We start from the raw sequence: 14,918 nt of genomic DNA, 5'->3' as shown, positions 1-14,918 counted from the left end.
CTCTCACCCTTTAAACTTGAATTCAACCTGAATTTCTGTAACCACTTAGCTTACTCACTTCAGGCCACAGGGTTGAGTGTATGTGTGTGCGTGAAGACGAAGGTGGTGCAGGGTTGTCAGTAATTTATCCAGGACCTGTGGGGACCCTGTCAGGTTGGATCAGGCCAGGCACTGGTTTAATCTAGGCAAGATTGAGCGTGTCAGTGCCGATAAGGCACGGCCCTGCCTGCCAGCCTGAAGAGCCCAGATAATGTAAGATTTATCAGAGCCAAGCACAGATCCACATCAGAGCAGGTGACAAGACTGGCATTCCACCGCGCTTATTTCAGCCCCCTTCCTGCGTCCCCTCTTTCGCTCCAGCTCTCTTTTTCTCTCTCCACCTCTTTCTGCATCACTTGTCGTTCAACTCCTTGCTTTCACATAAGCCAGCTCTGCGTTTTGCACTCTAATTTGATATGTCATGGCGAAGGGGGTTTAAAAGTGAGTGTTTAAATGTCACATACTTTTGAACTAGCCTCTTTAAAGAGTGTTAATTCTGGCGTCATTTACTCTCATGACTTACTTTCTTCTGTACAGCATAAAAATATATTGTGAGATGTTTTTTTTAACTGTTGTTGTCAATGCAATGAAAGTCAATGGGGTCCAAAACAGCATTAGGCCTCATTGACTTTCATTGTGTGGAAAAACATTTTTTTCAAAATGTCTTTGTGTTCACACAAGAGAATAAAAGTCATACAGGTTTGGAATGGCAAATGAAAATTTGGTTTATCTCATGCTGTACCAAGCCTGTATGACTTTTTCTTATGTTGAACATGAAAAGAAGATATTTTGAGAAACGTCTCTGTACAAAAAATTGTCTTTGTGTTCCAAAGAAGAAAGTAAGTCAAAGGGTTAGTAATTGAAGACAGAATTTTCATTTTGGGGTGATCTATCCCTTAATTATCGAGTGGAGACCGTTTGAGGCGAGAAAAATCACCCTTTTTGAATATGGCTAGAGCTAGCTATCCAGGTTAACTTAAAGAATGGGTAATTCCCGCTGCCTGGTTAAGATGCAGGTTAAGTAGCCTGGCCCGGCTGGAGTGTTACGGGGATTCCCAGCCGCCCTCGTCTGCACTGTCTGTCACAAGCAGTTAAAATCCCCTCCGCTCGGCTCTCTCTCTCCACTGAGCTGGCCTGACCTTTGATGTTGTAATAATCCCGGACGACAAAAACCTGGTCAGATCCGATAGTATTTCCATATGTAATAGCATGTCTGGGCCCAGGATTTTCCCCCTCTCTCCTCTTTTCTCCTCTCTCAGTCTGTGCCCTCGGCACCCGGCTCGGCCTGCCTTATCTGCTCCCTGCAGGCCCTCATTTGCAAGCGTGTGTTTGTAGGGAAAGTCAACAAATGAAGAAGGGAAGTGTTGGGGGTTAATAAATAAATAAAGAAAGAAGTAAGGCCCATCTTGGAGGAATTAGTTCCAAATCGGTACCAATGAAAAGAGTCAGAGAACACCGCCGCCACCAGCCCTGTGCCTCTTTACAGAGCAGCCTGGGTAAACAAGAGAGGGCAAAGGAGCATGAAAAGGATAAAGAGAGCTGTGAACATAAAGTCTCTGCCTCCTTCACTCGCTTTTTTAATGCACACGCACAACAACACAAAATCCAAAGTATCCATGCGTCTCTTTGCTTGCTGGGTCTTTCCTGTTCCGCAGTACCTTTAGAACTTTGTAACTTTTAAAATGTGAATTTGCTAATGTTGTAATTTAAGGAGGTAATTCTATAAAATGGTTTGCCATTCATTTTATTTATTTATTTAAACTTGATTATTTACACAGTAGCATGAAAAAAAAACAGGATTCCTAACAGGATGGAAAGGGCTGATGTTAGCCATTGCTTAGTGAGGGACTAAGAGTTAGCTTACATGCAGTGTGTTTTTAAAATTTTATATTTTAACTTTTAAGATTATCATACATATTTCTGAAGGATGATGTCATTAAGGAAGTGGCTTTTGGGAGTTAAAGGTATTTTACAAATTCTAACATGGAAAGGGATTTTGAGAACAGGACATTTTGATTAGAGGAATGACGAAAATAAAGAAACACCTGGAAGATTTATTAATAAAAAATAAACTAAAATAAAAAATCAACTAACATGATTAAAAAAACTAACATGATTTTCCGACTTATGATGGTGACATTAAAATGTCCTGCATGGTAGAAAGGACCCTGCAGTTCATTTCTGTTTCCTGTTTCTACTTTTCTCTTTTCTACGTTTCTTTTCTGTGTCTTGTCCCTCTCTGACCAATATAATTTTTACCACATGCTCATAAGATAAAAATACTTTTACTCCAAAACAATAACAGAGCACCTATCACTTTTAACACACTCTTACCTTTATACCGTGTATTTATGGCAAGCCAGTGATTGCATTTTTATCAGACAGGAAGAAAGAGAGGGCAAGAGAGAGGGAGGAAGGGTGTAGTAATAATGGATCTAGTTCAAATGAACAGCATTCACTGGAGCATCCCATCTTCTCGAAGCTTCAACGCTCCCTCTGTTTCTTCCTTTCCCTGTAGCTATGGCAGAGTCTATGCAACAGCAGACCCTTATCACCACACGATTGGACCTGCAGCCACGTACAGCGTGGGTACTATGGTGAGTCATGAAACATTAATACATGTCCTAACGTTACACAGACCCGAGCACCCCAACAACATACAAGGCAGAGCCCAGTGCAACCGTAATAATGCTGAAAGATATCGTTGTGCGTTCTGTTCAATTTATATGAATTATGAGTAGAATAATTGTAAATATTTTGAAGCGAATATTAAATGAAGCATGTGCGGCGAGCTGGAGATATGTAGTTGGGGTGACTGAAGTTTTAAATATTGTACTTGTACATATTCAGGGTTCAAAATTACCGACCATAAATTTACAAGCCATACAATTGTATTTTGCTTTATTTACACATTTATATAGAATGCTAGATAGAACGCTAGATAGATAGAACGCTAGATAGAAAACAAAAAAAATAATAATTAAAAATACATACAATCTGATTTTGTTCCTCATATTTTTGTTAATAATTTTGATAATTTTTACTGAGGAAAATAATTTAAGACTATGCACAAGTCGCAAAAGATATTTTCTTTAGTAGATGATAGTACCTTTTTTATTTTAATCTCTCACTTCAGCTACATCAGCAATTATTCTTACAGATAAAACCATGTAATATTGCAACCGGCCAACTGACGAAGTGTTTTATTTACTCGCCAAAGCCATTTGTTCATGTGCTCACATTTGGCGCTTGGAAAGTGTTAATTTTGGACCCTGTTTGCATCTGAATTAATAATGTCAGGAGTGTAGATATATGTTCACATATTCTGAGACTCATCAGCTGATATATGTGTATGTGACAGTTTTTCAAGATGGATCCCTGAGCATTTTGTATCTCATTAAATGCAGTGGGGTAACCCAGCATACTGACACTTGATTAGACCTTCCAAATGAGACGTTTTCCTTTGCATATCAGCATTCTCAATCTGATGTGGGGATCGTCGTCCTGTTAATGTTTGTTTTTAGCTAGCTTTTGCAGCTAACATCAAAGATGAAAAATTCTAAAACTCCTATCTGAACACAAAAAGAGAAAACTCTTTATGATTTGTTTTTTTTGCGGCTGTTGGTCGGGACTTTTCTCAAGATTAACGACCATCAAGCTCGTGCAGCAGCGTGCCGAGGGAGATTAAAGAAAAGGCGAGAGATAGAGGGAGGACGACAGGGAAAAAAGAAAGAGAAAAAAAAAAGATTCCATCGCATCCACCTCCCCCTGCCCATGAGGCTTATTGGACAAACACTCTGCCTAAGACAAATGACTGGAATTTACCAAGTCGACATCCGTGTGATTCTCAAAACCGTACTATTCCCCGGTGCAGCTGCTAGCTAAAAGCTTTCATTAATTAAGACCATTTTTTCCTCTTCATTTACTTAATTAAAACTGTGGCCTGTGTTGCTTTTTTGCCTCCTTTTTCCTTTCTTTTTTCAAATTTTCCTCCCTTTCTCAAGACTTCAATTTGCCACTTTAAGGCATAGCAAATATCCTCCGGCGCTCCTCCGGTCGAACGAGGGCTGCAGGGGGGCCGAGGTGAGCACTCAGAGTTCTCAGTGATGCCAGGACCGAACCGGTTGCGACTCAAATGAGCAGAACTCCTCTCAGTACTTGCACTGAGCCTGCTGAGAATGAAATGAATATCATTAAATCATATTTGACCAGCAGATCACAAGTTAAAAGTATTTAATAATGAGCCCCTCAGAGGGTTAGAAAAAAGTTAGTTTGCTTTGCTCTCTGTTAGAACAGAATTCATTCCACGTTTAAGGCGTGTGTATTTTGCACGGGGTCGGAGCTGAGGAGAACGGCCCATAGAGCCTTTGAAGTTTTTGGTATTTGGCAAGAGTCCGGTTTAAGAGAGGTCTGAGAAAGCAGTGCATGTTAGATGTCTCCAATCAGATCAATCTATGGGGCCCGGTTGAACCACGATGGAGAGGTTCGATAAAGAGCAGCTGATGAAATACACCAGCAGGATTCAGCGGCCTGTTTCAGTCGCAACCCGGTTGAACCGTGAAACTCTGAACTCTGACACCGACCCGCCCCTGAAATTCACACTGTAACTTCATTACAAAAGCAAAACGAGACGAAAGGGAAGAAAATTTCAAGAACTGTTCACCCCAAAGAATCTATTTAACACTGATTTGGGTCCTTTTTGTTTTTTCATCTTTGATGTTGCAGGCTAGCCTTTACAGAGGAGGTTACAGTCGCTTCACACCCTACTAGAGAGAGAATCAATCCCCCGACCAAACAAACAAAAAAACAAACAAACAAACAAAAGAAAGCAAACACAAACAAACAACCCACCCACCTCCACCTTCAAGGTTTGCAAAGCGCGAACCTTCCCCGAACAGTCACATTTGGTCTAAAGCTCTGCTTATCATCCTGCGGTTATCCAGCATTTCTGTTGCTTGGCTATTGATTTGGAATCTGTTTTGTTTGTATTGAAATGTGTGGTCCGGGAGGGGAGGGGCTGAGTGACAGAGAGGCGGGGGACGGGGGGGGCTGTCCAATGAGTTTTCTCATTTAGTCGCGGTGTAGATTTATGGGCATGAGCTCAGCTGATTTATGTGGACAGGGAGTGGGCCAGGAAGTGAGTTTATTTGCCTGACTAAATGGCACAGCAATGAGCAACTTGAGCAAAACAACAGCAGCGCTAGACTCGCACACGTATATTTGCAGTCTTTGCATTAAAGGCCCCACTGAACACCCACTTATTAGAAGTGACGATGACTGCTATTCATTACAATGTGAAAAGAAAACCTCTAAGGTTTGCTTATGATATCTGTAAACTACTAATATAGCCTTACTATTTTTTTCTCCAGTAAATATCAAAGGGGAACATTCATTTACAAATCTCTTATGGCGTCTATGATTGTTTACCAAAACTATATTGCAGTAGTGTTTAAAATGATAGTTAGCTACATGGACCCATCATGAAGATTTTCAAGTAATTCTCTGTCACTCACACCCTCTTTCACTTTGACATACTGTTATATAACTCAATGAATTTATTGTCTGTATGATTGCAACTTGTCATTTGGGGAGATTGATGTCAAGATTTTTTTAAAGTTTAGAAAGAAAAAAAAGTATTCTATTCCCACAGATGGACTTAAAATACATTTTATGGGAATTTAGTATTATTTTGGTGGTTTTTAATTTTTTCCACAAATTGTTAGGGGAAAAGCACTGAAGAAACCTTATTATTCTTATTATTCTTCCGTTTCTTCTTCTTCTTCTGCTCTTGAGTCTGTGGCAGCCCACAGAACCGCTTATGTAATTAAGCACATAGATAGAGGACAGTCTGTAATGTCACTATAGTGATCCTCAAAAACTCTAGCGCCACCAACTGTCCAAAGTTGCACTCAAGTTTATGCTAATAACTTTTGAACTGTAAGGGCTAGAAACACAATTCGTTTTTCCTTTGATTCCTTGGCCAAGACGATTTTATGACCGCCATTTTGAATTTTCTTAAAAAACAACTTTTTCTATCTCCTCCTAGACCGTTGCTCTGATTTTCACAGAAATTGAACCAGATCATCTTCAGACCATGGTGACTAAAAGTTACAGAAATCAAGTTAATTCGTCAAAGCGTTTTCAAATAACGCGCGAACAAATTTGACGAAGAGCACGTCAAAATGGATGTGAGGCTATATCTCCTCAACGATTTAGCGAATTCTGACCAAACTTGGTGTGTGCTATGACAACCATGACCTAAGGTTACCTGCACAGTTTTGGCGCAGTGACACCTAGTGGTTAGGAGATATGAAAAATGGTTCTTTTTGCTTATAACTTCTGAACGGTTTAGCCAAAAATCACAAAACTGGTCTCTTTAGTTTCAGTGTGCCTTGCTGAGTCGAACAATACCTAATTTTCTCATATTGGCTTTAATGAAATTTCCAAAAATGCTAATAACTTTTAATTAATTTAGCCTATTGTAATGAAACTTCCTAATAGATTCCTTGGGTCATTCCTGAGAACATAGATATGGCCAATTTTGCCATAGTCTGCATAACTTCCTGTCCGCCGTTTGTCCGATTTTCACAAAAAAACATCATCTGAAACATATCATCTTCAGACTGTGCCGACAAAAAGTTATGTGTTTCGTGTTGATACACAAAACTGTTTTTGTATACCGCTGCAAAAAATTTGAGGCATGATGCCAAAATGACTCTGTATCTGTATCTGCAGGCTGTATCTCTGCAATGCTTTGGCATATTGACATCAAACTTTGTCTCACCTTACTCTGACCCCACCACATCAATTTCATAACAGCTACTGGTCAAAAGTGATAAACCATTCAATCATATTACTAGGACTGTACTAATGATTTTTCAGCCATTTTGCCAGTCATGTTGGCATGCCTTATCGTGTTCTTTGTGCTTGGCCCCGATACTTGCTGCTTGCAGCTATATTTATTATTATTATTATCATTATCATTATTATGGTAACACTTTACAATAAGGTTTCGTTTGTTAACATTACTTAACTACATAAGTTAACATGCACTAACAAATAATACTTCTACAGCATTTATTGATCTCTAATAATGATAATCTTAACATTTACTATTACATTTTTAGGATCAAAAGTTGTATCTGTTAATATTAGTCACTGCACTGTGAACTAAAATGAACAATAACTAAGGTTAATATATGCTGTAAAAAATATATTTCTCATCGTTAGTTCTTGTTAGTTAATTTAACTAATATTAAGAAATGAGAAAAACACTTGTAAAGTGTCACCATAATAATAATAATAATAATAATAATTTGGTTTTTATTTCAACAAAGCCATAAAATCAGCAAATCTGGTTACATTTTCTCATACGCAAATCTACTTATTTACAGGCAATAAAAGCAAAATATCTAACAATGAAATAATCATAGTACATATCATAGTCATAGTCAGAGCATAGTACATGTGTGATATAATGTTGATGTTTGCTTACAATTCATATTTTTAACTAAACCTGTGAGGTAAACTAAACCTGCCTGTTTCAAAGCAAAAGCAAATAATCATGAAGGAATGCCCTCAGCAAGGTTTCCTTCAGTTTTAATCTGTTAGATGTCACGTAAAGAGCATACACTTAATCAAGGCCGCTTCTGCTGCTCAGAAGGCATTCTGTAAATAAACATAGTGCGGTAATGTGGAAAGAGAGAACACTTCCCCACTACACGGTCTATTGCACCCTCTAGCTGATGAGATGTCCAGAATCCCACTGCAACAGAGATGACAGGGGGAGCAATTACTGCTCATTGCTGAAATCTCCATCACGCTTATGTTAATATGGAAGACGCAGTCCGCTTGAAAATAATTTTGAATAGAAAATTCTAACTAACAAAAATACAGGGATATACCAGGTATCAGACTATAGGGATTGATACATTTAAAATAAAAAGACATCCCACTACCCACTGGGAAACTGCTCCCTTTGCAGAGAGTTCCGCTTATGATGTTCTAAACAACATGTTCCAGTATTGATTTGCTGTTGAGTTACGTGTTAAGCGCTGGGAGTATGCAACCTAGTCATAGATCTCCAGGACATTTTTAGTCAAGTTTAAAATCTATGTGGAGGACAGGCCAGGCTAAGAGTTCCCAATAGGGGAAGATTTAAGATATTGTGCAGGGAAACAATTAGGAAAGAGACAAACATACTCTTCATATAAAGTCAGACAACTTATCATTGAACAAGAATTTATTTGAAAAAAAAACATATTTGAACACACATAAAAAATGTGTTCAAAAGTTTGGGATCGGTACGATTTTTAAATGCTTACGAAAGATCTCTTATGCTCACCAAAGCTTTTATTTTAGCAATAAAAGAGTCAAAAAACTGTTATATTGTGAAATATTATTACAATGTAAAATACTGTTTTCTATTTTTATTTATTCCTGTGATGGCAAAACTGAATTTCAGCATCATTACTCCAGTCTGTCACATGATCCTTCAGAAATCATTATAATATGCTGATTTGTCACTCAAGAACATGTCTTATTATCAATGTTGAAAACAGTTGTGCTACGCAATATTTTTTGTTCAAAAGAATAGCATTTATTTTAAAAAATTTGTGACATTTATAAATGTCTTTACTGTCACAATGTAATGCATACTTGCTGAATAAAAGTATTAATTTCTTTCTTTTTTTGAAATCATACTGATCCCAAACCTTTCGCTTTTATAAATACAATAGAAATATTTTCACCCAGACATTAGTTAACATAATAAATGAGTTGTATCTTTTTGTAAAATGTGGAATAAGGCTTGAAAGTTTAGTGATCTATTTCCAAAATGATCCAGCCTAACGTTCTTTTCTCAATGGAGAAGCACTTGTGCACTATAAGGTGAGAGATTTTCCCCCAAGGTGACATTCCCCCTGAGGCCCAGCACTTTATACAGGACCTGTGATAAGACATGCCAGGCCTTTAGAGAAGAGAGAGAAGAAGAATGAGAAAGACAGAGTTGGGGGTGGCAGTAATCCTCCCAGTGAAATAGGGCCTCCCTCGTTTCCTGGTTCCTCTGGGCGTTGATCATGTCCTCGTGTCTCACACACACGCACACACGCACACCCCCAGTAAATAGCAGCCTGCACCCCTCAAATGGAATTGTAAGGGTGGAGTTATAGAAGAAGGGGAAAGAAACCAGGGTAGAGAGGCAGCATCCAAAGTAATTTACTCCACAGATTAAAGATAACAGCATTGAGTCAATAACCACTGATCTCATTTGGAGATACACTAGGCCAGCCAGGCGCGTGGCACAGCCGTTCTGCTCAGTCTATTACCATAGCTGTTGCGGCTGCCTCTTCAGACACACCGTTCTCCCATGAGTGTGAAATCACAGCAGCCTATTGTAAAACATAGATTAGATGCATTGCTTTTTTCCACCTTTGTAGGGAGAAATCTACAGCGCAACATAATATTTCACCTAAACGAATGTGTCCTTGTTCCCCTAGTGCTGCGTGCGGCTCACTTGGCTCTAAGAAAAGAGGGAAAAACTGCACAAAGGCAGGCGTTTTATGTAGACCGTACAAGCATTAGCAAAACTAAAAACTACATTTTGTTAAATCAGTATTGAATATGAAAATATACGTAGGCTAAATCGTTTCCACGAATTAATAATTCGTTCCCAGGACTTACTAATACATCTGCACATTTTACTAATTAGTTCCTTATCGTGGCCACCTTGTAATAATTCTTTCCCTTGGCTTAGTTAAATCAAAACGAGGGAACAAATTAGTTCAACGTGGCCACGATTTACTAAAATGAGGGAACGAATTAGTAAGTCGTGGGAATGAATTCTTAATTTGTGGCCACAATTAAACTAAAACGAGAGAACAAATTTGTGGCCACGATACATATTTCTCTGCAGTCGTGTACGGGGATCCGTAAATCTTTTCATTTGGGAGAAGTGTTTTCCTTAAATATCCAAACTATTGTTTATCAGAAAGCAAAATACAAAAGCTAAATAGTCTTCTGTGGGAATGGAATACCAGATTTATCATGCACTGTAAATAACATTGTGATTTTAATTTCTCTATTTATTTTTATTATGTCTGACTTTGAACAATGTTGTTAGTGTTGATCAGTTTGAAAATGAAAAACAAGACAGGTGTGGCATATAAAAACACTATTGCCACTATGTGTTAAACATACAAAGTCCTTTCTTTTGTAAACTTATTTATAGACCCTTAAGAATATTATGTGGTGACGTTTTTATATAATATAATATAATATAATATAATAGGCTTTAAATCCAAATTGTTTATACCTTTTCTGAGGAGAGGAGAGAGCATATTATGTCCAGATGTCAGATGTTTCTCTGTGGTGTGTGTTGTTGAGCTATTTCAATTTATGTCCTTTTTTCCTTACATCGGGAAGGTATTTACGCTGCCCTCTGACCTCAGTTTAATTTTTGTGGAAGACACAATTTTAATTGACTTTGTTGCATTCACATTTTCTGAAGTGGCTTTACTCAGAGTGGTCCTTTTTACGAGCCTTTTTGAAGTGAAATACTCATTGTGTTCGGTGCTTCCAACCACGTACTTTGTTAGTCCTAAAAAGTGGCAAAACTACGTTTTTAATTTGACCATAAACCGCTTCCTCTTGTTAAATATCTATGCAGAATTGTAAATGAATCGGATTGAGTTAATTCATGCAAAAGACTATCATATTCTTGACTAAGGCATTTCCATCTCCATTTCAGACAATTAAACTAATCAAGCGACTATATTAGGACTCAATCACCCATTTATGTAATTCCAGCATTTAGGCAGAGAGAGAAAACACAGTGCTGAGCATGAAATGACTGCTGAGGAGACAGTTTGCAGTCGTCTAAATGAATGTGTGAGCTTGCAGATTGACAAGATGGAAGTCTCCGTCTTGCATGGACGCCGCAGTGGGCCATTAAAAGATTGCCTGTTTAATTAGCTCTGTTAATGCAGTGATTTGTAAGATGGCACCCTGGGCCAGGGGCCAGTCCACATAGCAGCAGATTTTCATCTCTCTCTCAATTTGATGGCACAAATGTTAATTTACTGAGAGGTCTGTTTGAGGGTGCAAAACTGCAAACAGGATGAAATTAGAAGCTAGAAAATATATATAATATAACTGTTTAGTTCACAATGCATCGGCTTAAATTGCATTGAATGATGTCAATAATAGACCCAGACTGGGTCACACTGGACGATAACGCAGTTTAACATTATATCTGCTGTTACCTCATTAACTTTCTGTCATTTAAAATTGTGTCTATTCCGTGTGCTGTTTCATTGTGCAATTTTCTTCTGTCAGGGGATTTTTAGAAAATGTTTTTTTTAAGCAAAAACTGTACTCTTTGTACATAATATAATATATATATATATATATAAATATATGTGAGCACATATCGCAGTCATCTTTTGTATGTATAACCCGTAGTATTAAATGTGTTCTTGCTGTCCATTTCATGTAGGCTTAACATTGTGAAAGTTTCAGCTTATATGAATCGCGTCATCTGTTAAAATCCAACTGGTACATTCTGCTCTCGCTTAGCCATTTGTTTTTGGACTTCAAGATTCAGTAGGTAAAGCTATGTACATAAAATAAAAATAAGTAATACTTAAGCAATTTTTGTGTCTAAATAAAAGGAAAATTATAACTCTGTGTTTAGTTTTTTTCTGTTTTGCTAGACTTGATGCAAATGGATGTAATTGATAGTAATATATATATATAAAAAAAAATAATTATGTAAATGTTTTATATATACTCTACCGTTTAAAAGTTTGGGGTCAGTAAGATTTTTTACTGTTTTTGAAAGATGTCTCAACAAGGCAGCATTTATTTGATTAAAAATACAGTAAAAACAGTTGTATTGTGAAATATTATTACAATTTAAAATAACTGTAAATGATTGATTTATTCTTGTGGTGTCAAAGCTGAATTTTCAGCATCATTACTCCAGTCTTCAGTGTCACATGATCCTACAGTAATCATTATAATATGCTGATTTGGTGCTCAAGAAACATTTCTTATTATCAATGTTGAAAACAGTTGTGCTGCTTATTATTTTTGTGGAATAACCCAAACATTTGAACGGTTTGTGTGTGTGTGTGTATATACAGTACTGTGCAAAAGTCTTAGGCATGTTAAGTCAGATTCCTTGTGCATACAGAAATCTCACTGGATTATTACAATTAATGGCAAAAAGAATGTTTGGAAATGTAAACTGATATTTCCTACTGACACACTACAGCAAAAGATATAAATAACTGACTTAAAACCATTTTTTTGGTTTTAAGTCAGTTTTTTTTTTTGGGGGGGGGGGGGGGGGGGTATTAACATGCCTAATACTTTTGCACAGTACTGTATATATTTATTATTTAGTTATTGTTTTAAATGTATTATATCTTTTATTTCATTGTATTTTTTACATTCTTTCAGTTTTGTCACTGAAATAGTCTCGAATAGGATGTTGAAAAGGGGGCTTAGCATTTATCATGTTACCAGCGTTTTTTGTTTCCATCGACATGGCTGACCACCAACAGTTTTACATCTCCCTCAGTCGATTTCTGTTCATGTTTGTCAAGCAAAAACTTGAGGATCCCATGTCTGTTCCAGAGATATTACGCCCCGAGCAGAGAACAGAGGCCCATCATTGGGCATGATCAGTATGCCGGAGCACATCTGCGTGCTCCTCCAGGGATGGGTGAAGAACTACAAAGTCATGTTAAAATTAAAGTCAGCTCGCTCCCTCTTCTGAGGCTTCTCCGCACGGCACCATATCTCCCCGAATTAGAGAGCTTCTTTCAGGATGAGAGCCCCCAGGACACCCCGGAATCTCCTCCTCCTCCTCTCTCTCTGCTTTTCTTTTCCTGTCCGGTGGACGTCTTCTCAACTCACTGTCGAACATCCTCCTCAGACTGCAACGATATCGCCGAGCCTCTGATCAATCCGGTTCACTCGTTATGCTGAAAATTTAGTGGAAGCCCTCCCCGCTGAGCCCTATTTTCACTTCATTTAAAATCCAGGATTTGGGAGATAATTCCTCAATGTGTGTTTAGCGTTACACCCAAGGATTGTTTCTGATATTGAGCCGGTGCATGGAAGATAATGTAATCAGAACATATTTTCCTGCTAAATGATTTGCATTTTTATCGTGTAATTAGTCCAAAAGTCTGAGATCAAATGAAAAATCTGGGATTCAGAATGTAATTTAAACCTGGGAATAAAGGTGTAGGGTTTAGAAAAATGTAAAAAACAAACATTTATGATTAAATCACGGTGTTAAATCAATAAGAAATATAAAATAAAATAAAATATTCTAGATAACATGATCATCAGGTTTTTATTTTATACAGATTTGTAGAGTATCTTGAATGATGCTGTTATATTATTTATTATTTCATAAGAATTTGTCAATTGATTTTTTTTCCTTCGAATTGTTATGCTGATAATTTAATTTATGGAAATTTGAAAAATACTTATTATTATTAGTATTGTTATTATCATCATCATTTCATAGGATTTTTCAGTAGATTTTTTCCTTCAAATCATTATGTTGATAATATGATTTGGAATAGAAAAATGGTAATGGAAAAAAGTCCAAAAAAACAAACAATAATAATAAAATTTCATATTTCAGTTCAAATGTTCCTTCGAATTGTCATGCTTATAATATAATTTGCAATGGAAATTTCTGCAAAACAGAAGCATGGTCTCCGACTTTTGGACCCCACTGTATGTGCATGTTAACCAGTCTGCATGCAGTCCAACAGCGTACAGTGCAGACTAACTCATGTTTTCTCTTTTTCTTTTGCATCTAGTAAATATAAAGAAAGAAGACAGAGGAGAAGAGCATCAGCTAAAAAGGAACAAAAAGGATAAAGGAAGAAAAGCGTCAATGAAAAAAAAAACATACAAAAAGAAGTTAAGAGGAAATCCTTACACCAAGGCTGTCAGGAGAAGGCATTATATATCTCTGTAGGGACGCGAGACTGACGCAGCCAAGCTGTGGATGAAAAAAGGGGTTAGCTTTCACCTGGGACAGCCTTTCAGGTGGAGGAGAAGAGGAGAGGTCATCATAAAACTTTTTATTTTTCTAAACTTTTTTAAGTTTATGGTTTCAAAAAGATGAAAAAGATGAGTGTATATATCTATATAGCGATATATATATGTATGTATAAATATGTTACAAAAAAGAAATGAAGAAAAAAAGTAGTACAAATAGTGCAAATAGCAACCGAGTGATGAATTAGTGCTGTAGGAGGGGGGGAGGGGGTGTACGTGTTGGTCCTTCACACCCCCCACCCCCCTCCCACCGCAGACCTCCTTGTCCGGCCTGCGCGAGCGGAGGCCGGGCAGAGAGGCTAAAGGCCCACCAGACACGATTCCATGTGGCCCCTCTTCATCCAAAGCCCTTGAGTATATGGCACAGCTGGGTCTTCCATCAGTACGTTTTTGTCGTGGGTTGAACTGCATTGCTTCCTTGGAGAAAAGGCTTAGTCGCTAGCATGGGGCAGCGATCTTCTCAAAGCTGTTATTCATCCCATCTAGAGGTTAAAAACGAAGGCAGACGAACTTGCATGGGACTCCAAAATTCAGTCAGAAGATCCACTATAATCAATACATCAGGTTGTTATTCAGGTGTCGCATCAGAATGGGACAAGAGAAGACACTGTAAATAAACCACCCGGTCCGAAGGAGGGAATGCGGTGTCATCCCGCTGTTGTTTGTAGCACAATACGAAATGGCCCGCCGGCAGGTTTTACTGGGATGTGTGCGTGTGCGTGCGTGCGTTCTTGTGTGTGAGTGGTTACGGGCGGAAGGGGGCTTTATAGAGTTGTGTTGGGTCGCGGCGG

The 14,918-nt window shown here is 37.9% G+C and overlaps 1 protein-coding gene across 6 annotated transcripts in view; it reads left to right on the top strand.

The window, feature by feature from the left end:
* rbfox3a (RNA binding fox-1 homolog 3a) overlaps window positions 1-14,022 on the top strand; it is a gene marked incomplete at its 3' end in the record, with an annotated part of 340,149 nt that extends 326,127 nt beyond the window's left edge. For all 6 annotated transcript variants that reach the window (XM_084135436.1, XM_084135433.1, XM_084135434.1 and 3 more), the window contains 2 exons: window positions 2,558-2,636; window positions 13,884-14,022. In XM_084135436.1, coding sequence (XP_083991562.1) covers window positions 2,558-2,636; window positions 13,884-13,886 — 82 coding nt within the window. The remainder of the gene's footprint in view (window positions 1-2,557; window positions 2,637-13,883) is intronic.
* Between the last annotated feature and the right edge of the window lie 896 nt (window positions 14,023-14,918).

This window comes from Abramis brama (genome assembly GCF_963993115.1).
Source record: "Abramis brama genome assembly, chromosome: 14".
Classification (NCBI taxonomy): domain Eukaryota; kingdom Metazoa; phylum Chordata; class Actinopteri; order Cypriniformes; family Leuciscidae; genus Abramis; species Abramis brama.
Note: the sequence above shows the minus strand (reverse complement) of the source record. Positions and strands in the feature narration are given on the sequence as shown.